General features: G+C 39.0%; 1 protein-coding gene across 1 annotated transcript in view; it reads left to right on the top strand.

The window, feature by feature from the left end:
* The first annotated feature begins 2,852 nt into the window (after nt 1-2,852).
* SLC5A8 (solute carrier family 5 (sodium/monocarboxylate cotransporter), member 8) overlaps nt 2,853-21,175 on the top strand; it is a 60,019-nt gene continuing 41,696 nt past the window's right edge. Inside the window, exons 1-5 of the mRNA XM_011934776.1 lie at nt 2,853-3,744; nt 8,659-8,724; nt 11,346-11,397; nt 18,986-19,053; nt 20,369-20,523. Of these exons, the coding sequence (XP_011790166.1) occupies nt 3,394-3,744; nt 8,659-8,724; nt 11,346-11,397; nt 18,986-19,053; nt 20,369-20,523 (692 nt within the window). The 5' untranslated portion in view covers nt 2,853-3,393. The remainder of the gene's footprint in view (nt 3,745-8,658; nt 8,725-11,345; nt 11,398-18,985; nt 19,054-20,368; nt 20,524-21,175) is intronic.

Below are 21,175 nucleotides of genomic sequence, written 5' to 3'. Positions count from 1 at the left end.
AAAGAAGAGAATAATAAGATAGAAAACGACACAACTGATCTTTTGGCTAACACTAAGTCTGGAAATTACTCTTCCATTTGAGATGATTGCCAGAAAAATCATCAATATATATCCTATGAGAAGCTCCTGAGGGGCAGAGGAATGGGATCAATGCTTCAAAGACTCAGAGAAAGAAAATCACTATAAAATTATTTGCTCCTAGAATTTAAAAAATATTTTAAGAAAACTATTTGGCATTCTAAAGATGAAAAGACTTTAGAATGAGAGAAAAGGGAGAAGATTACTTTTAAAAATTCAGTGACGTTAAAAATGTAACGGCAGAAGTAAAATCTACATTGGGAGTAGGAATGTAGACTCCTGTAGCATTACTATGACAGACACCAGAGTCAATGTCATGAGAGACAAACTTAAGATCTCTTCAGGTATGTGGGTAAAAGAAAACAGGATTCAAGTGAATAATATAGAGGACTGGAACTGGGCATGGTGGCTCACGTCTGTAATCCCAACACTTTGGGAGGCCGAGGCAGGTGGATCAGGAGGTCAGGAGATAGAGACCACCCTGGCCAATATGGTGAAACCCCACCTCTACTAAAAATACAAAAATTAGGTGGAAGTGGTGGTGTGTACCTGTAGTCTCAGCTACTCAGGAGGCTGAGGCAGGAGGATCGCTTGAACCTGGGAGGTGGAGGTTGCAGTGAGCTGAGATTACGCCATTGCACCCTCCAGCCTGGGCGACAGAGCGAGACTCCGCCTCAAAAAAAAAAAAAAAACAAAAAAAACAATAATATAGAGAACTGGAGAGATTTATTTAAGAATTATACATTTCTGAGGAAGATACTAGAACAATTAGAACAACAGTAATTAAAGATATCACTTTAAAAAACAAGACCTGACTATTTAAATTGAAAGGACTCACCATTCTAGACGATAGTAACGAAAAGAGGGCTATTCTAGAAACACCCTGCAAACGTTCGGGAATGCAAGTATAAAGAAAAAAACCACATCTATTAGTATTCTGCCATAAAGCAGGTTATTTATGAGGAAACAAAAATTTAGCTATTGGAGATAGCTCTCCAATAAGAAATGTCAGAAGATAACAGAAAAAATACTTAAAATTTTTTGAAGAAGACTGTGACCTAAGAATTTTCTCAGCTGAATTTTTTTTCTCATATGTGAAGACAACAGATGAACAATACCATATATTCAAAGGCTCAGGAAAATAGAGCATTCATGTATTCTTCATGAAAATATTATTTGGAGACATATATCAGGCACTCAAAAGATGTGAAAGAAGAATAGGGTATGGATTACACATAGTTCATGGCATTACATAAGTGTTTTATAGCAAGATGACAAAGCTTGGGAAAACAGAAGCTGTGTCTAATAGCAGTACTTCCAAGCCATAACTTACACTAGCCCAATTCTCAATAAATTGGAAGGCAGCTAAACAATCATACAATGCTAGTATTTTATAGTGTCAGGGTCTATTCACATATAATCTCATTTAACGCACTTTAATTCCATGGAATAAAAACCAATATCCCCATTTAAGATATGGGAAACTAAGACATAGAAGGAAGCACTTGGCTAAGATATCATGGCTCATAGGTGGCAGTCAAGAGGTCAGTTTGCAGTCTACAGGTTTAACCTCAGACTATGCTGCTTCTAACATGACTACGGAAATGTGTTGATCATTAGCTGCCTGAAGCTCTGTTCTTAACTCTAGGTGTCCGAAAAAAGATGAATTTTGTTTAGATAGCATTTCCCATATCTAGGGCTATTGGCTTTAAAGAAATTCCCAGAAGTGAATCCAATTCCTAGAAGGATCAAGCTGGATTCTTTTGTGTGTTATTCTAACAGGTTGCACGCTCTCTCTCTCTATATATATATATATAAAATTTATATAATATACGTATATAATTTTATGTATTATATATGTATAATATCATATGTAATATATACATATAGTACATTTCACACTGGTAGGACATAATTCCATACCACATATTTGTTTAAACAATTGAATTACTTGGATTTAGCTTCTATTTCCCTCTTTATTTCCTTCTGAAAACATTATACAAATAACATCAATTTACAAAAAATAAAATCTGATATAGCTTTTTTTTCATACACTAGCCCAGACTAAACTCATTCTGTGGATTGGTTACCTAGGACCAACTGGTATATTATAAAGTTGTATAAAAATGAACAAGGACTGCCTGAAATATATTGATAGCTGAGCACATTTGGCTGGAGTGTCTATTTTAGAAGGAAAACCTGTGAATCACATGCGATTCATGTGTTAATAGTATTTCAAGACAAGCCATTTAAAATATGTCCTGAGTGCTGATACTGGAAATGATCTTTACTTCAGTACTTTCAAGTGTCTTCATTTAAGTGTTCACATTTTGCCTACCTATAACACATACCTACACACTGTGATTAAGAAAGCAAACACTGAAATCTGACCTAGATTAAAGATTTTAATTTCTGCCAGTTGATTGGGCCAGTGACTTAATCATTCTACAGTAATTTCTGCATTTGAAAATGCCTATCTCAAGGGTGATGAGAATTACACTGGTTCATGAAAAGAATTACACTGACTAATACAAAACGTGCCAAGCATGTATGTGTCACATGAAGGCTCATTAAAAAGTGGGTATTATTGTTAATCTTCCAGTAACTACTCTTTCCAACAACAGGCTGAAGGAGATCAGAAATGTTTGTTGAGTAAAAACACAAGGAAACAATAGCACAGATTTTCTGCTCTCCTTTATGATCGCTGACCTAAGGACTGGGATCTCGGTTCACTACAGATTGTCACCCGCACTAATCTACTGTCACCCATTAACCTATCAAATAAGGCAGTCTAAAAACTCCAGGCGTCCCTTTCCGTAAGGACCCGGACGGTTGAACCAGAAAGCTAAAATTCAAGGCGTGACAATTGCCCTTTGTCCCACATTCTCCCACCTGCTTATTTAAATGGTGCGTCCCCTCGGGTACCACTCGAATAAAATTTGCGCGGAGCGCTCCCTGTATAGATTCGTTGGAAGCAGCTGGAGGCGCCAGTTCTCATCTGCTCAGGTGTCCCTGGCGCCTTGACGAACTCGGCCTCTCCAGTTCCTCACCTGGTGAGCCCTCAGGACAGCGGACTGATTTTCCGAGGTCCCAGACCTGGCTTTGAGAGGCGCGGCTCGCAGCGGCGGGTGCAGGGGCGACTGCCAGCCCTCACCCCGCCTCAGGGTGCGTTCAGAGGCCGACACCTGGCCGACGCCTCCCCGCGGGACGCCACGCCTGCGCGCCGGGGATCTGGGATAAGAAGTGCGCGCCTGGCTTGGGCTGCGCGCCGCTGGGCCACCAGTTTGCGCGCAGGGCTCAGGCGACCGTGCGGCCATGGACATACCGCGGGGCATTGGCACCTTCGTGGTGTGGGACTACGTGGTGTTCGCGGGCATGCTGGTCATCTCGGCAGCCATCGGCATCTACTACGCCTTCGCTGGGGGCGGCCAGCAGACCTCCAAGGATTTCCTAATGGGCGGCCGCAGAATGACGGCTGTGCCCGTGGCGCTGTCCCTCACCGCTAGCTTCATGTCGGCCGTCACCGTCCTGGGCACCCCCTCCGAGGTCTACCGTTTTGGGGCCATTTTTAGCATCTTTGCCTTCACCTACTTCTTTGTAGTGGTCATCAGCGCGGAGGTCTTCCTCCCGGTGTTCTACAAACTGGGAATTACCAGCACCTACGAGGTAAGGGGCAGGGTGGGCTGGGACCATCCAGGGCGCGGGGTAAGGGGACTCTGCAGACCTCTGGTGGCGTTTTCTTGGGGGCAGACTCTCACCGACACATCGAAATCTCTCCCCGTCCATCATGACCCTCCCTACACTCCTCCCTGTCCCCCGACCCTCCCCTGGCATCCCTTCCCTTCTACTGAGAGGTGTCCTCTAAGGGTGAAAAAATCCTTGGGATTTACTCTCCTGGGCTTAGTGAAAAAAAAGAGTCTTCCAAAGTGAACGGATTGGAATAGTAGTGCTCGCTAAGATCCTTTCTACCTTTAGCATCTTTGATTCCCAAGCAAGAGGAAAGATTTGGGGGGAAGGTAAATTCTTCAGCTCTCAGGCCCTGCTTCTTGAAATGAATCCTCTTGTTTCAGGTCCTCAGCGCCATTCACTCTTCCAAGACGGTGAAGAATTTGTGCTTCCCTTCCTTCCCCTTCCACACACACCCCCTTTCCACTGAAGCAGGCACCCAAGTGGCTAAGGTGTACCAATAACTGTATTTGGGGCCAGATTCTACCACTTACTAGCTGGGTGACCTTGGATGACTTACTCAACCTTTTGTGCCTATTTCCTCAAAAATAAAATAATATCACCTACCTCATCCAGTTGTTGGGAGGATTAAATGAGATGATGCAAGGTGTAGCATTTAGAACAGTGTTTGACACAGAGTAAGTGCCAGATAGATGTTGGCCATAATTATTGTGGTGGTGCTAGTTGTGGTGGTGGTAGTTATCTTGGAATCAATAAGAAAATTAGGCAGCATGGTTCTCAAACAGCTCTGCCTTCTCTACGGAAAGATAATTAAGGAAAATTGTCTTTCCTCTATTGCACAGGTCCCCTGGCTATACGTTTTCTCAAGTTGTCTGCAGGAAAGGGCTTTGAAAAGATGATGCATGTTTAGTTTAAAGAGCTGTTTAATGGGAGGTGGGGGATGGGATCAAAGCTTAGGGGAGTGGCGGGGCCCAGTTCAGTGCCTTCCGTGGTCTCCTTCACCCAGGCACTGATCCATGAGCTCCATGGAACAAGCCTTCAGAAATTTCCTCTCTATTAGGCCATTACCCAGAGAACTCCAATCCAGGGGTTCTGGCAGGTGGTTTCCTAGTGAGGCTGGTTCAACTGGTGCTGGGGACAGGGCCTCAATGGCACAACAAACATTGGTGACACATTCTGCCTGGGCTCTAGTGACGTCTTCCAGGGCGAGGCACCCCTGGGCAGCTTTGCCTTCCATTCACTCTGGTGCTGTGTTTGGGAGAGCCCAGTAATCATCCCAAAAGTGAGTAAGATGCAGTTTCTCAGGTTTGCTCAGAAGTGACAAACTGGCGAAATTCCCCAGACCAAATTCAGTTCTCAGTCATTTTTTTTTTTTTTTTACTTCTCCTTATAGTGAGGACAAATAAAATATAATTTCAGACTATGACTTCTTTTGAGAACTGAAAATGCTGGTAACACTGGGCCCATGCCCCCTGTGGCCACAGGAACTGGAGTTTACAGCTCTTGCTCTCACTCTCTATTAAACTTTGATATTGAGGTCTTTGTGTTTTCATGGTTACTGTTTTTTGGTACAGAAATTTTTATCTGCATTTATGTCTTTATCAAAAAATGTGAAAGGGAAAATGGACAGGGGTAAAGGGATCTCTTGTTTCCAGGGAGATGTAAGAAAACATATATCTTAGTGGGTGGGAGGAATATTCCAACATGTTAATATGGGAACACCTGGTCAGTGTCACTTATGTATGGTACCTGATGGAACCTGGAGGCATTTGAGTCTGTGAGCTCTGATCTATAGCTAACCAATTCCCAAACTTGGAAAGGGTTTGAAGAATCTGGCATGAGGACTTCATCTCTACAGATGAATGCTGCTCTCATAATCACTGAACCATGCCTCTTCGGGGCTACAACATTAACTCAACCAGAAACAGATTTCCCTCATGTTTGCAGTGGTAGAGGCTAAGTTAGCGGGAGTTCCAGCTAAAAATGGCAAATAACAAAAGTTCATTGAATCATGAACACATGCCAGGCACTGGGCTGCATTGCATGTTTTACATACATTATCTGACTCACATTCAGAATAATCCTTATGAGGGAAGTACTATCAAAGGCCCCATTTTGTGGACGGAGACTCAGAGTAAGTTAAGCTACTAGGAATGTGAAGCAGTGTAGACATATGCCTAGCAGCATACTGGCTGCTTCTGAAGGCTCTGATGAGTCTGTTATAACCCCAAGCAATACTTACACCAGTGCAGAGAGAACAAGGGAAGCAATAGAGGATGCGTGAAGTTGTGGGCACACTGCAGGCATCCACCTCTGGGGTGCCAGGCAGCTGGGAACAGGGAAGTTAGGCAACATGCTAAGACCCTCCCTAATGGTCATGGCAAAGACTTTCCTGTGGAGTATATTGTTTATTGTTTTATGCTGAGAAGTACAGAATCTATACAGAATATGCAGTACAGTGTTGAGTGATTGATAACCTGGCATTCTTGCTCAAGTATGAAATCTCTCCCTGTTGACATTTCTTTAGTGAAAATTAGCTGTTCACAAACATTTTTTTTCATTTATCACTGCCTTCAAAATGTAGTCCTGATAGGTGTTTAGCAACTTCCAGACCCAAGTATAATGCAGGAATCCAATTTGATCCATCAATTCTTCAAGATCTTTCTAGAGCCAACTAAATCTGTGTTTAAACTGAGTTGCTTAGACCTCATGTTTGCTTGTTATTTATATATTTATTCATATCAACAGAAGTGATCAAAAGTTCTGAGGACAATGAGAGATCATGATTAATTTAGGCACCTGTCATTACTTTGTAATTATGTCTAGAAATCTTACAAGTATTCCCAAAGGCTGCCACACAGTGACTTGGACATCTGGTCCAGTCTGCAGATATTTCTTCAGCAGCCTAGTAATTGATGACTGGGATGGTAATAGACTTCTTGGTTCTGTCTTGAGTTGGTCCTTGAGCTTAAATCACAGGTTTCCCTGGATCAACTGATCAACTTACGTGGTTCAGCTTGGTTCAATTTATTTGTGTTTCCAGCAATTTGGATGCATGTATCTAGCATAAACAAAGACTTCTATTGATGTCCATTCACATATTTAGTGACTCATAGAGATTTACAAAACAAATAAACAAACAAAAAATAAACTTCTAAAGAAATGCAATAACACTGCCCTGTTTCCAGGCTTAATAAACTTCTCCAGTCTTCTAAAAAGGCTTCCAAAATATCCTTAAATGATTTTGATATATGTAATTCATTGAGATTCAATTTTCTTCAGGTCCATTGATTTGGATACCACTAACTTCTTAATATCTTACTTTTTGAGTTTACATTTCCCCATCCGTTTATGTCATTGAATAGTCTCCAAACCCTGCAAAGTGAGAGGGAAACAAATTATTATTATGCCCCTCATTTTAAAGAGAAAGAACCTGACATTTGGAGAATGATTGCCACAAGCTGATGGAGTCAGGTGTGGGACTGGATCAAGGGCTGGAACTCTTCCTCCAGTGTACTACATGGTACTGTGTATTTGTCATCCATCAGTGATTTGGGAGTGGGGTCTTACTTTGTGTTAGTTTCATCCATTCACTTACTGAGTCTTAAATACGTAGTCAGATTGTTTATATATGCTGAATAATGTGCACAGATTTTGGCATCAAAGGTTTTAAATGTGTCCTGTGGCCCTGACAAGTTTGCAAGGTTGTCAACTTGGTGTTCTCTCTGAGTCCCAGTGTTCTTGTCTTTAACGTGGGCTTATACGCAGTACCTGGCTCATAGAGTTGTTGGGAGGACCATGCATACAGCAAGTACTCTGTATGTGTTAGCCATGATCATGGGGCAAAAATATCAGATTATTTTTCCTCAGATTATTACCTAATGCCAGTTTTTTCCTCTTCTTCCTTTCTACTATATGAAGATTGTTGTCAGCCTTAAATTTCTTAGTAATTACATTCACGTTAGAAAATGTCTTAGATCCCAGCTCTGAAATTCTATGATCCTAACTCTGTAATATGTATATTATAATACATTATGTAACATAGGAGACAAGCAGACTATGTTATAAGACATAGCAGATTTCAAGTAAAATAGGAAAAATTGGCATGGTCATTGGTGCTGAACAGAAACTGGCTTGGGTGATTTAAGTTTAAAAAAAATTTGTTAGAAGGACATGGGGGTAGCACATAGAACAGAGGGACAAGCTGAGTAAGCAAGTCTTGGAAAGGACAGAAACCAGGGCAGCCTTTTCAGGCCACTCTGTCAGGATCAATCATGTTTTGTCTTTGTATCCTGCCTTTAAGATTCAAATACCCAATGGAAGGAAAAGCTGATTGGCTGAGCTGGGATCATGTGACTTCCTCTTGGTCAGAAGAGCAGGGCAAATGACTGACTATTCCATCACAAGAGTCTGCAGTCAGAAACGGTTGATGCCCCAAGTGAGTCAAGGAAAATGTATGGAGTAGATGCCAAGAGAAAGAGAACAACAGATTGCTCACTCTGAAAATATAGAAAGTAATTTCACTTATATGACATTCTGGAAAAGGCCAAACTAGAGAGGGAGAGCAGATCAGTGATTGCTAGGGTTTGGGGGAGGGAGGAGGGCTTGATCATGAAGGGGAAGCCCGAGGGAGTTTTCTGGGTGATGGAACTGTCTTGTGTCCTTATTGTGACAGGGGTTACATGAATCTGTGTGTGTTAAAACCCACTGAACTGTATGCTAAAACGAGTCAATTTTGCTGTATATAAATAAAAATAATACTAAAATAAAAATACAGACTCCAAATCAGTTGTGAAGTTGCTTTACATTTCTAAATTTAAATTTTCTTCTTGAGCTTCTGATTTTAAAAAAGGCATCCAGAGGATTCGCATAATTTTTTTTTTTTTGCAACAGTATTTAGAACTTCGATTTAACAAATGTGTTCGTCTCTGTGGAACAGTCCTCTTCATTTTTCAAACAGTAAGTAGCTCTCCATTTATTTTATCTTTTGTCAGCTAAAATATTTTTAACCATGGCATCTGGATTAAGCTTACCTGGGAAACACATGAAAGACAAAAAAGAGGTGTTGTAAATATAAGGGAACACAAAAGGAGAAACACTTGTCACTGTACGGCATCAACCCTTAAGATCATCAAACAGTGTTTCAGTAAATGCTTTACTTCCTGGAAAAGTAGAATGATTTAAGTGAATGTTAAATATTATACTGATGAAGCAACAGTCGGAAACTATGCTTTCCTTTATATGACCTCCCTTCACCTCCACCAAGGTGACAGGAAGGGCATTACTACATGGCAAAGATACTTGTTGCTGACAGTGGGAATTCTAACAAAAGGAAAACAAGTAGCATGTTCACAGTATTTCTGTAACATATTGAGTAATAGGTATGAAAAAATTAACTTCCATACGAAGACAGTAGGAAATAATTTTCTTTGAAATCATATTTTAAAAGTCAGCGCTCTTTTAAAAATTAGACTCTAAGAACCAACTAAAGCAGTCCTTAGAGTGTAAAACAACAGAATCCTAAGCTCTGGAGGAATCTTTAAAGCCAAATACTCAATCCAGTAATTCAAGAACATGCACTTATAGATTTACTGATTGACACGAAGGGAAAGCAAGGATTTGCCAAGTGGCCAGTGACAGAGAATGCTTTCCACTGTTCACCCTGCTGCTGGAAGATTGTAATGATCATTGTCACGATTATTTATATACACATTTTCCTCTTGTCAGTTAAGCACTTTAGGGCTGGGTTTGCTAATGGAGGTTGTGGAAGAGATTTGCATTCTTGTCTCTAATTTCAATTCCATTTCCAGTCAAAAGCTACCTAAGGGCCAGCCGCGGTGGCTCATGCCTGTAATCCCAGCACTTTGGGAGGCTGAGGCAAGTGGATCTCCTGAGATCAGGAGTTCAAGACCAGCCTGGCCAACACATGGTGACACCCCATCTCTACAAAAATACAAAAATTAGCCAGACATGATGGCGGGTGTCTATAATTCCAATGACTGGGGAGGCTGAGGTGGGAGAATCTCCTGAACACGGAGGCAGAGGTTGCAGTGAGCCAAGATCATGCCGTTGCACCACCCTAGCCTGGGCGACAGAGCAAGACTATTTCAAAACAAACAAACAAACAAACAAACAAAAAAGCTACCTAAGGATTTGCTGCAGTGAGACAGAGTGCCTCTGTAAATTATGTAACTCAACTTCATTTTATATCTTTGCAAATTATATAACTTAAGTTTTATCAGTCCTTCACAACTGCAGTGTAAAAGGAAGGAATCCTGGCCGGGCGTGGTGGCTCACGCCTGTAATCCCAGCACTTTGGGAGGCCGAGACGGGCGGATTACGAGGTCAGGAGATCGAGACCATCCTGGCTAACACTGTGAAACCCCGTCTGTACTAAAAAATACAAAAAAACTAGCCAGGCGAGGTGGCGGGCGCCTGTAGTCCCAGCTACTCGGGAGGCTGAGGAGGGAGAATGGCGTAAACCCGGGAGGCGGAGCTTGCAGTGAGCTGAGATCCGGCCACTGCACTCCAGCCTGGGCGACAGAGCGAGACTCCATCTCAAAAAAAAAAAAAAAAAAAAAGGAAGGAATCCTTTGGGGTCTCTTAGAGAGTTGAGCCTGGTAGCTTGCATTCACCAACTGTTCAGATCTCTTTGGATCTTTGTTAGAAATGCCAACAGAATGAGAAGTGGGGACCAGCGTTAGGAAGGTGGCCTGTCGTCAAGTTTTTAAATCTTCAACTTGGACAGAATAATGACTGTGGAAAGTTAGTTCATTTTTGCAAAAAGAGGGGAGATTTAGCACCTCCCATTTGAAGGACTTCATAGTTCTACTCATGTAATATAATCAAACGTTCAGAAGGTACTGAATAGGTTTTTATTTTCATAATATACTTTTATGGAATAATCATGGAATTCACTTCTATGGGATATATTTGAAAGATCAAATACAATAAAAATTATATTTTGAGAAAAAGTCTATTTCTCTTCCTCACTATTGTACCCCAGATCAATAAGTAGTTGTTAAATGTATGAATGAAAATAATGAATGATATTAAAAAGATCGAATGTGGTTTTTGTTGGCTTTCAGGATTTTTTTAGTGCAAATTTATACTTTTGTTTAATTTATGAACATTAAAACTTTGAGAAATATGTTTTCCAAATTTTTACTGTTTTCTCAATTAATTATGCAGGGATTAACAGTTTGAAGACATAATTGAGGTGTCATCTTTTATATTATTATTTTTTCTTTTTTTCAAATTATTTTAAACGTGGGAAATTTTTTTTCAAGATTGAGTTGCTGGATCAGTGACCATTTGCACTAAGCACCATATAAAAGTCCATATTTTTACTTAAGCAGGTTGCAAAATAGTGTTTTTAACTTATGACAATACCATAAACAGAAGAGTCAACTTTACTTAAATATTTTTCAAGTTACAAACAAATTTTATTAGGCATTTTGAAACTGTTGTTTTAATTCATAATTGAAGTTACAGGAAAACAATCAATATTTTATAACTCAGACATAATTCATGAATTTTATAATTCATTTAATTCATTTGGCTTTCTTTCTCCCCCCTAGATTCTGTATACCGGAATTGTTATTTATGCCCCTGCCCTGGCTTTGAATCAAGGTACATTTTAGAGTTGCCAGTTAGGTAACTCACATTTTGGGGTTCACTTTCAACAAGCCTTATTTTTTCCTTGAGGAGATGGGGAGATGGAGGAATGCGTCTAGTAACCTACATCAGCCTTACTAGTGGGGCAGGGTGGGTGCAGTGTCTACAGTAGCTTCTTTGGGTTTTTGGATGGGTAGCTCCAAAGTGTCTGTAGACCATTACAGAGGTGGACTTCTCCAGGTAGTACTTCTCTGGGATGTGCTCACCAGCCCATTCATTCCTTTAGAATTAAAGCCCCCTGTAGCCAAAGTCAGGATTGACAGCATCTCCTCCTGTGAGCCCGTCTCCAGGAAGCTTCCCTGTAATTCTGCTCAGGCCTGTTGTGAAATCTGGCAGGGAGAAAAGCTTTTCTTCTCCACACTTCTAATAAGGCCCAAAATGAAAGAGAAACAGAGGCATGTGATTTGGACGAAAGGACAGATGTCTGTAGCACTCGTACAAATAAATTTATAAAGATTATGCTGCTCAACACTCTAGATTTGGGAAGATAAACGTAGTGAGGCTGGGATAGTTTATTGAAGCAAAGATTCATGCTAGTCATAGTTTCAAAAGGTTTTGGGGAAACACCATGCCCTTTGAATTCTTGTCTATTCGATGTGAATTTCTCTAAAACGTCCTTGTAAAATGGACATGTGGACTCTGTGATGGGAAGAAATGTGGTACGATTCCTGGGGTTAATAGAACATGAAGAAAACCTACTAATTCCACACTCTGTTTTCTTGATTTTATGATAGACATGACAGTAGTTATCACTTAAGTTTATAAAGTAAACAGTATTATTACTTTATACTGTATACATGAAGGGGAACTTCATGTATAAGGTGCTCTCAAACTCCGAGTCCTGGGCATGTTCCACATCAGTATTACCAACATCACAAGAGGATCATTTCATATATCAAGAACTGAGTTATAAACTTCATAAGTTACCTGTTTAGGCTTTACGTGTAATTCAACATCTTGAGGTTTTAAAGTGCAGTTCTGGGACTAATCAGAAGACTGACTTTAATCTGTGAAGAAATCAAGCATTCTGTTCTCATCAGGCTCAAACCACTCCCTGAGAGTAAATTAGAATGAAAGTGAAGGCGTTTTGATGACCAGAGTGTCACTTGCGTGTTTTGCTGTGACCAAGGCTGTAGGTATAGGCATACACACAGAACTTAGTGTGCAGTAGATGCTCAGAAAAGCTTATGTGACTGAATTGAAACTTCACATTCTCTAGGTCTAACCTCCTTTGTTCTTTTTTGGGAAACCTCAAACAAATACTAAGAGAGAATAGAGCACCTTAATATGCTCATTCATCACTCTACAGTAATATTTATCAACTCATGGTCTATTTTAATTCACTCCCCCTTACCTCTACCAGATTATTTTTCTGCAAATATGTTATGTCATTTCATCTGTACTTCAGTATGTCCTTTGGAAATAAAGACTTTTAAAACCATAATTATGCCATCATTGTATCTAAAATATTAATATTAATCTCTTAATTTCATATCAAGTCGGTGTTCACATTTCCCCGATTTTTTTCAGTGTTTGTTAGAACCAGGATCCAAATAAGCTTGTGTGATTGCAATCAGTCAATCTCTCTTAAGTTTCCCTTTTCTGATTTTTAAAATTGAAAACCAGTTTTTTTTCTTTCTTTTTTTCTGATCGCCTGATGCCTATTGAGAAAACTAGTTTTTATTGAGGTCTAGATAATATACCTCAACGTACAACATACAATAAAATGCACAGAGCTTGGGGAATTGTACAGTTGGATGAGCTTTAATAGTTGTGTCATAGTTTGTGTAACTACCACCCAGCTCAAGATACAGACTATTTCCATCATCCACTCCCAGGAATTTTCCTTGTATGTCTTTCTAACAAACCTCCTATGGGCCCAAGAAACCATTTTCTGACCAATGCTACCATAAACTAGTTTTCCCTGTTGTTAGATTTTATATAAGTGGAATCATATAGAGCCTTTTTATGTCTGGTTTCTTTTGCTCAGCAAAATGTTTTGAGATTCATTCATGCTGCTATATATATCAATAGTTCATTCCCTTTTTTTTTTTTTTTTTTTTTTTGCTGGTAGTACTTCATTTTATGCATCTGCCGACATTTGTTTATCCATTCTCTTGTTAGAGACATTGCGTTGTTTCCAGTTTTAGGCTATGGTGAAGTGAGGGTGCCAAGAACATTCTTCTACAGGTTTTGTGCATTTTGTTTTTCTTTTTGACACCTGTTTTCACTTCCATTGGAAATGAAATACATGGATGTAATATAAAATTAAAAATAATTCTAGGCCCGGTGCAGTGGCTCACACCTGTAATCCCAGTACTTTGGGAGGCCGAGGTGGGTGGATCAGGAGGTCAGGAGATCGAGACCATCCTGGCTAACATGGTGAAACCCCGTTTCTACTAAAAGATACAAAAAATTAGCCAGGCGTGGTGGTGGGCGCCTGTAGTACCAGCTACTTGGGAGGCTGAGGCCAGAGAATGGCGTGAACCTGGGAGGTGGAGCTTTCAGTGAGCCAAGATCACGCCACTGCACTCCAGCCTGGGTGACAGAGGTAAACTCCATCTCAAAAACAAAAAACAAAAAACAAACAAACAAAAAAAATATATATATAATTCTATATGGACCCAGCTGAGGATAGAAATATGTGCAAATTTACGAGAAATTGCCAAACAGCTTTTCCAACTGGCTGTATTGTTTTACATGTCCACTACACAATATGTGAGAATTCTAGTGATTCCACATCCTTGCCAATATTTGATATTATTCTTTTTTATTTCAGTCATTCTAGTGGGTATTATCTATTATTTTATTGTTGTTTCAATTTTCACTTTTTATATGACTATTGTGGCTTAGCTTATTATTAGACTCTTATGGCTTAGCTTATTGGCTCCTGAAATAATAAAGTGAATAAAGACAAATAACCTAATAAAAAGTGAGCCAAAGACTTGAACACTTCACAAAAGCATATATTCTTCCAATACATCACATGATATATCTATTCATTCCTAGACCTTTAAAAATTTCTCTTAGTGCTCACTTTGGCAGCACGTATGCTAAAACTGGAGCAATACAGAGAATATTAGCATGGCCCTTGCACAAAAATGATATGCAAATTTGTGAAGCATTCCATATTTTTTAAAAAAGAAAGAAAAGAAATAATAAAATAAAATAACGGCCGGGCGCGGTGGCTCAAGCCTGTAATCCCAGCACTTTGGGAGGCCGAGACGGGCGGATCAGGAGATCGAGACCATCCTGGCTAACATGGCGAAACCCCGTCTCTACTAAAAATACAAAAAACTAGCCGGGCGACGTGGCGGGCGCCTGTAGTCCCAGCTACTCGGGAGGCTGAGGCAGGAGAATGGCGTGAACCCGGGAGTGGGAGCTTGCAGTGAGCTGAGATCCGGCCACTGCACTCCAGCCTGGGCGGCAGAGCAAGACTCCGTCTCAAAAAAAAAAAATAAATAAAATAAAATAAAATAAAATAAAATAAAATAAGATGTCTCAGTAATGTTTTGTAGCTTTGGATGTTGAGGTCTTTTACTATTTCTTAGATTTATACCTAGATAATTGATGTTTTTATGCTATTGCAAATGGCATTGTTTTATAATATTTTTCAATTATTCATTGCAAGTATATAAAAATACAACTGACTTTTATATGTTGATATTCCATCCTAGAACTTGCTGAATTTACTTTTTAAATTAAGCAGGTTTTTGGAGATCCCTTAGGATTTTCATGTTGTTTATGAATAATGACAATTTTACTTCTTTTCTAATCCTCGTAGTTCGTAGTTCTCTTTCCTGCCTTATTGCAATGTTAATGTGGAAAGTTACATTGACTGAGTTTTGAATATTAAACCAAGTTTTACTTTCTTGGGATAAACCCTGCTTGGTCATAATATATTATCCTTTTTATATATTACTGAATTTGATTTGCTAACATTTTGATAAGGCTTAATAAATGAATTGAGAAGTGTTCCCTCCATTTTCTGAAATAGTTTATATAAAATTGTGTATTTATTTCTTACATGCTTGGTAGAATTCACCCTGAAGACACCTGGGCCTACTATTCGTTTCTGTAGAAAGATTTTGGTTACAGATTCAATTTCTTCCGTAAATACAGAGTTATTCATATTTGAAAAGTCTTGTGGCGTCAGTTTTGGTAAATTGTATTTTTTAGGGAATGCTTCCATTTGGTCTAACTTATCAAATTCATTGGCATAAAGCTGCTTATAATAGCCTCTTATTATCCTTCAATGTTTATAGTATCTATAGTGACATCCCTTCTAATTATTCCTAATATTGATAAGATAACTTTTCTATCTTCTTATCTTGATATATCTTTCTAGTATTCTATTGATGTTTTAAATCTCTTCTAAGAACCAATGTTTTGACTTGTGGATTTTCTTTGTTTTCCATTTCATTAATTTGTGCTGTTTATTGTTTCTTTTCTTCTAATCACTTTGGGTTTTCTAGCTTCTTAAGGTGAAGCTTCGGTCATTGATTTTAAATATTTCTTATTTCATAATGCAAACATTTAAAGTTATTAATTTTTCTTTAACCACTGCTTTATCGGCAGCCCATAGATTTTGATACCTTGTGTTTTTATTTATTTCTCAAAATATTTTCTAATTTCTCCTGTGATTTCTTTTGCCCATGGGTTATTTAGAAGTGTATTGTTTAATTTTCAATATTTGAGGATTTTCTATCATGTCTTTTTGTTATTTATTCCTAAATTAATACTGCTTTGGTCAGAGAACTAATATGATTTTAATCATTTGAAATTTATGAATTTGTTTTATGGCCCAGGATCAGGTCTATCTTGAACATTCCATGTGCTCTCAAAAAGAACGTATATTGTATGCTTGTTGGATGTAATGTTCTATAAGGTCAAAGGTTTAGTTGGCTAATAGTGTTATCATCACATCTTCCATATCTTTATGGAATTTTTTTTGCTTGTTTTATCAGTTGCTGAGAGAAGGATACTAAAATCTCCAGATACAATTACCGATTTTTCTATTGCTCCTATTTCTCTGTCAATTTTTACTGAATGTATTTTGAAGCTCTTTTAAAGTCTCTTTTTAAATTTACAATCTCCCTTCTATTTCTTTTCATTTAAATTGCAACTTATTTGCTGAAGAAACTGGGTTATTTGTTCTGCCCAGTTTTCCAGGTTCTAGGTTTAACAATTACATCACTATGGGGTCATTTAATGTTCACCATTCCTCTGTATTTCTTGTAAACTGGTAGTAGTTTACTAGTAGTAGTTAGATCTAGACTCTTCTTCAGACTCCGCTTCAACTTTTTGGAAATCATATTTCATAGGCAGTATCTATAAGTTTATTTCCTTCAGGAGACCCAGAATGTTGTTTAAAAAATTATCAGCAGCTATTGATGATCATTCTAGATTTATTATTTCATTAGGGCTTATGAAATGGAGTATTCCGGTTCTGTGAATTCTTCTTCATTAGTTAAATGGAATACTGCTATAAAGAGAAACTTCCTGTTACCAACTATTTGTTTTCTCTGAAAAATAGTTTGTATAGAAAAGGGAGGATAAATGTCAGATTTTTCCCTTTATGAATTTTAAAAATATTAACTTGGTTCCATACTATCCCCCAAGGGTGACTGAGATTTTAAAAAAATTCTTACGAACTCATGGATTTAAATGTTTGCTGTTATTTCATAGCATTATCGTTAGTATTGTTATTGATTCTCAACCCATTTTTATCCAGCAGGTGCCGCCTTAAGTTCCTCCTGATTTTAACGTTGGCTGCATATTGGACTCACTTGGGGGGCTTTCAAAAATACCAATACCTTGGTCCCCATCACCAGGAATCTGAGTTAATTAGCCTGTTGAGTGGCCCAGTTATCAGGATTTTATAAATCTCCTCTGTAGATTTTAATGTGCAGTCACGATTGAGAACCACAGATGTAATAGTTTTAGAAGAGCAACTCTAAGCCATAATGAATAATATAATGGCCTAACACAGTTAAAAATATTATCCTTTGTTGTTCTTTTTTCTTAGGTATATCTCAGTAGGAATGTATGTTAAATTATTGTGTTAAATATTTTGTGACATATTTCCTCTGCATGGTAATGTCACAAACTTGATGTACAGTTAGGTTCCATTTATTTCATTTTGCAATTGATTTTGAGGAGCTTTTTCTCTAATTTAAATTTATAATTATGTGGAATATTTATGTGTTCCAAAGTGAAATCTATACAGCAAAATATGTTTAAAGTAGCCTGACTTGTATGTCTGTCTTCTCTACCTGGTTTTCTCCCTCTCCTAGAAGTAATTTTTTGGCTTCGATTTATCCTTTAATTTTAGTATATATACTGCTGAAACGAGCACAATTCTTTTCTTTTAAAAAAATGAAATAAGACTCCCCACTTCTTAGATAAATAGGAGCAAATTATAAAGACTTTTCTCCATCTAGATCACATTTTGGTAGCACATATCTTAGTAACGCCTTCTTTAAGGACTGGTGAAATAGTGGGTTTACATGGACACACAGAGGGGAACAACACACAGTGGGGCCTATTGGAGGGTGGAAGGTGGGAAGAGGAAGAGGATCAGGAAAAACAACAAGTGGGTTAATGGGTACTAGGCTTGATACCTGGGCGATGAAATCATCTGTACAAGGAACCCCCCATGACACAAGTTCACCTATGTAACAAACCTCCACATGTACATCTGAACTTAAAAGTTTTTAAAAAAGCATTATCGGCTGGGCACGGTGGCTCATGCTTGTAATCCCAGCACTTTGGGAGGCTGAGGCAGGTGGATCATGAGGTCAGGAGATTGAGACCATCATGTCCAACATAGTGAAACCCGTCTCTACTAAAAATACAAAAAATTAGCTGGGCATGGTGGTGCGCGCCTGTAGACCCGGCTACTCAGGAGGCTGAGGCAGATGAATTGCTTGAACCTAGGAGATCACAACACTGCACTCCAGTCTGGTAACAAAGCAAGACTTTGTCTCCAAAAAAAAAAAAAAAAAAAGCATTACAGTCACCTTGATTAAATTTCTGAAATCAGATCTGCAGTCTGCAATGTTATAAAGATTACATTTGAATCCTTTAATGTTGTCTTCATTTGAATCTACACATCATAGCAATTTGATATTGTCATTATGATTGTCAGTAGGATACATTATCCTCAAATTCAAGTATTTGCAACATAATACATAAAAATAGAGTGTTTATTTGAACCGTGTCTAATGGGGAGAGAGATAAGAAATACCCATCACAGTATCAAGGAGTTTCTTAGCTTAATTACAATATAAATGCCTTTCCGTGTGTTGAATTAAGCCAGTGTCAGATCTGTGTGTCTGAGAGTAGAAAATTATCAAATAGAATTTTAAACTCCATTTGTTTTTGAGCCATTTATGAGATTTGGACCTAGTTTTGGCTTTAGGCAAGTGGGTATAGAGGAAGGTGCCTGATAAATGATATAGCTTTTTTCTGTGATGATTTTTGAGGATTATTTTTATTGTGCTATTTTACAATTATATATGACTTCTCTTTTTCTCTACAGTCACAGGATTTGATCTGTGGGGCGCAGTGGTGGCAACAGGGGTGGTCTGCACATTCTACTGCACACTGGTACGTCCAGGACGTATTTCCCTTTTCACCCTACCCACTTGCTTTGCAAAATTGAAAATTCCAGTTGTTGTATACTGCAATCTGGTTTGTCCATACCTACGTTCCTACTCCTGACCTCCCACAGGGTAACTTTTTTGTGTGAGAAATATTCTGTAGTATAATTTGATCCTTTATAGAAAATGGAGCATAACTGAAATTTTTTCTTTCATTTGATCCATTGCAATGGTTCCCAATCTTATCTCCTGATTCATCTGCACTGTTGCCAAGTTATTATATTTGTGCTTATACTATTCCTCAGCTTAAAAACCTATTATAGGTCGTGGGCCCAGTGGCTCCCGCCTGTAATACCAGCAATTCAGGAGGCCAAGGTGGAAGGATCATATGAGCCCAGGAATTTGAGACCAGCCTGGGCAACATATTGAAACTCTGTCTCTACAAAAAACAAACAAAAAGAGTTTTAAAATTAGCCAGGAATGTGGCATACACCTGTAGTCCCAGCTACTTGGGAGACTGAGATGGGAGGATCGCCTGAGCCCAAGAGTTTGAGGCTGCAGTGAGCTGTGATTGCACCACTGCACTCCAGCTTGGGTGGCAAAGAAAACCCTGTCTCAAAACAAAAACAAACCTGTGATAATTTCCCCTTACTTCTAGATAGGGGTGACAAAATATGCAAAACCAGCATGGCTTGGTACTGATATTATTATGTGTGCTGGTCCTCAGCAGTGACAAAATCTTATGGAATCCTTGATACTCTATATCTTAACCCTTTAGGTGCTGGATCATGTAGAAGATGGGACCTTCAGCCAGGTGCTGGTTCAGCTCACGTCATAGAGAAACTTGGGAAATTTCTGGTGGTGGCTAGTACAGATCATTTATAGTATTTAACAGCAGATATGACCACCTGAGTGCAAATCAATTAAACATCAGCTCTGCCTGTAGGATAAAATTCATATTATTTACTAATAATTTGACTCGAATTTTTCTTCCCAACAATCTCCCGACACTGCTCCACTTTTTTCTGTGGAATGTATCTGGCCACATTCAGCACGCCGTGTAGTTTGACTCCTTTATGCTTTTGCCTATACTGCTTTCTCTGCTGGACAGACCCTCCATCTTTGCCTCTGCTTATGTTTGAAGACTTGATTTAAATATATCCTTCTGTATGAAGATTCTCCCAACCTGACTGTTTCCCTTGAGTGCACTTCTTGGCCAAAATTCATATTTTTATCATTTTTGTCCAGCATAGTGTATAAGCAAGTAGATGCTTAATAATGTCTGATAGAAGCATTAATCCTAATATACTTTCCCCTCAAAGGGTGGTCTTAAAGCAGTTATCTGGACAGATGTTTTTCAAGTTGGGATCATGGTGGCTGGATTTGCATCCGTGATTATACAGGCTGCGGTGATTCAAGGTGGAATCAGCACTATTTTAAATGATGCCTATAATGGTGGAAGATTAAATTTCTGGAAGTAAGTGTCTACTACTTGGGCAACTGAACACATCTTTTATATTCTATAAAAATAATCTCTTTATTGAAATAGTAAATTTACATTAAAAAACAAACCAACAAATTGCTAAGGATGTGGTAGAGCAAATTGAAGCAGAGAAGTAAATATGTAAGGAGCCTCCCTCTGTTCTTTAAGGGATTAAACCAGTCAGATGGTACTTAGCTACATGGTGCTTAGAGCGATGTTTCCTCCTGAGAAGGGTTTTAAAGCAAAAAAAAAGTATTTTCTTCCGGGTATTAAAGTCCAGAATAGGTTGAAAAGTGGGACAGGGTGATTAGGAAAGAGACAGTGGAAAGTTAAGAAAAGGTAGCTTCTGGCCGGGTGCTGTGGCTCACATCTGTAATCCCAGCACTTTGGGAGGCCAAGGCAGGTGGATCACCTAAGGCCGGGAGTTCGAGAGCAGCCTGGCCAACATGGTGAAACCCCATCTCTACTAAAAATACAAAAAATTAGCCAGGCATGGTGGCGCACACCTGTAATCCCAGCACTTTGGGAGACCAAGGCAGGCGGATCACCTAAGGCCGGGAGTTCGAGACCAGCCTGGCCAACATGGTGAAACCCTGTCTCTACCAAAAATATAAAAGTTAGCCGGGCATGGTGATGCATGCCTGTA

Source organism: Colobus angolensis, unplaced genomic scaffold (genome assembly GCF_000951035.1).
Source record: "Colobus angolensis palliatus isolate OR3802 unplaced genomic scaffold, Cang.pa_1.0 Scaffold10, whole genome shotgun sequence".
In the NCBI taxonomy this organism is placed as follows: Eukaryota; Metazoa; Chordata; class Mammalia; order Primates; family Cercopithecidae; genus Colobus; species Colobus angolensis.
This window is presented reverse-complemented; position numbering and strand designations above follow the sequence as displayed.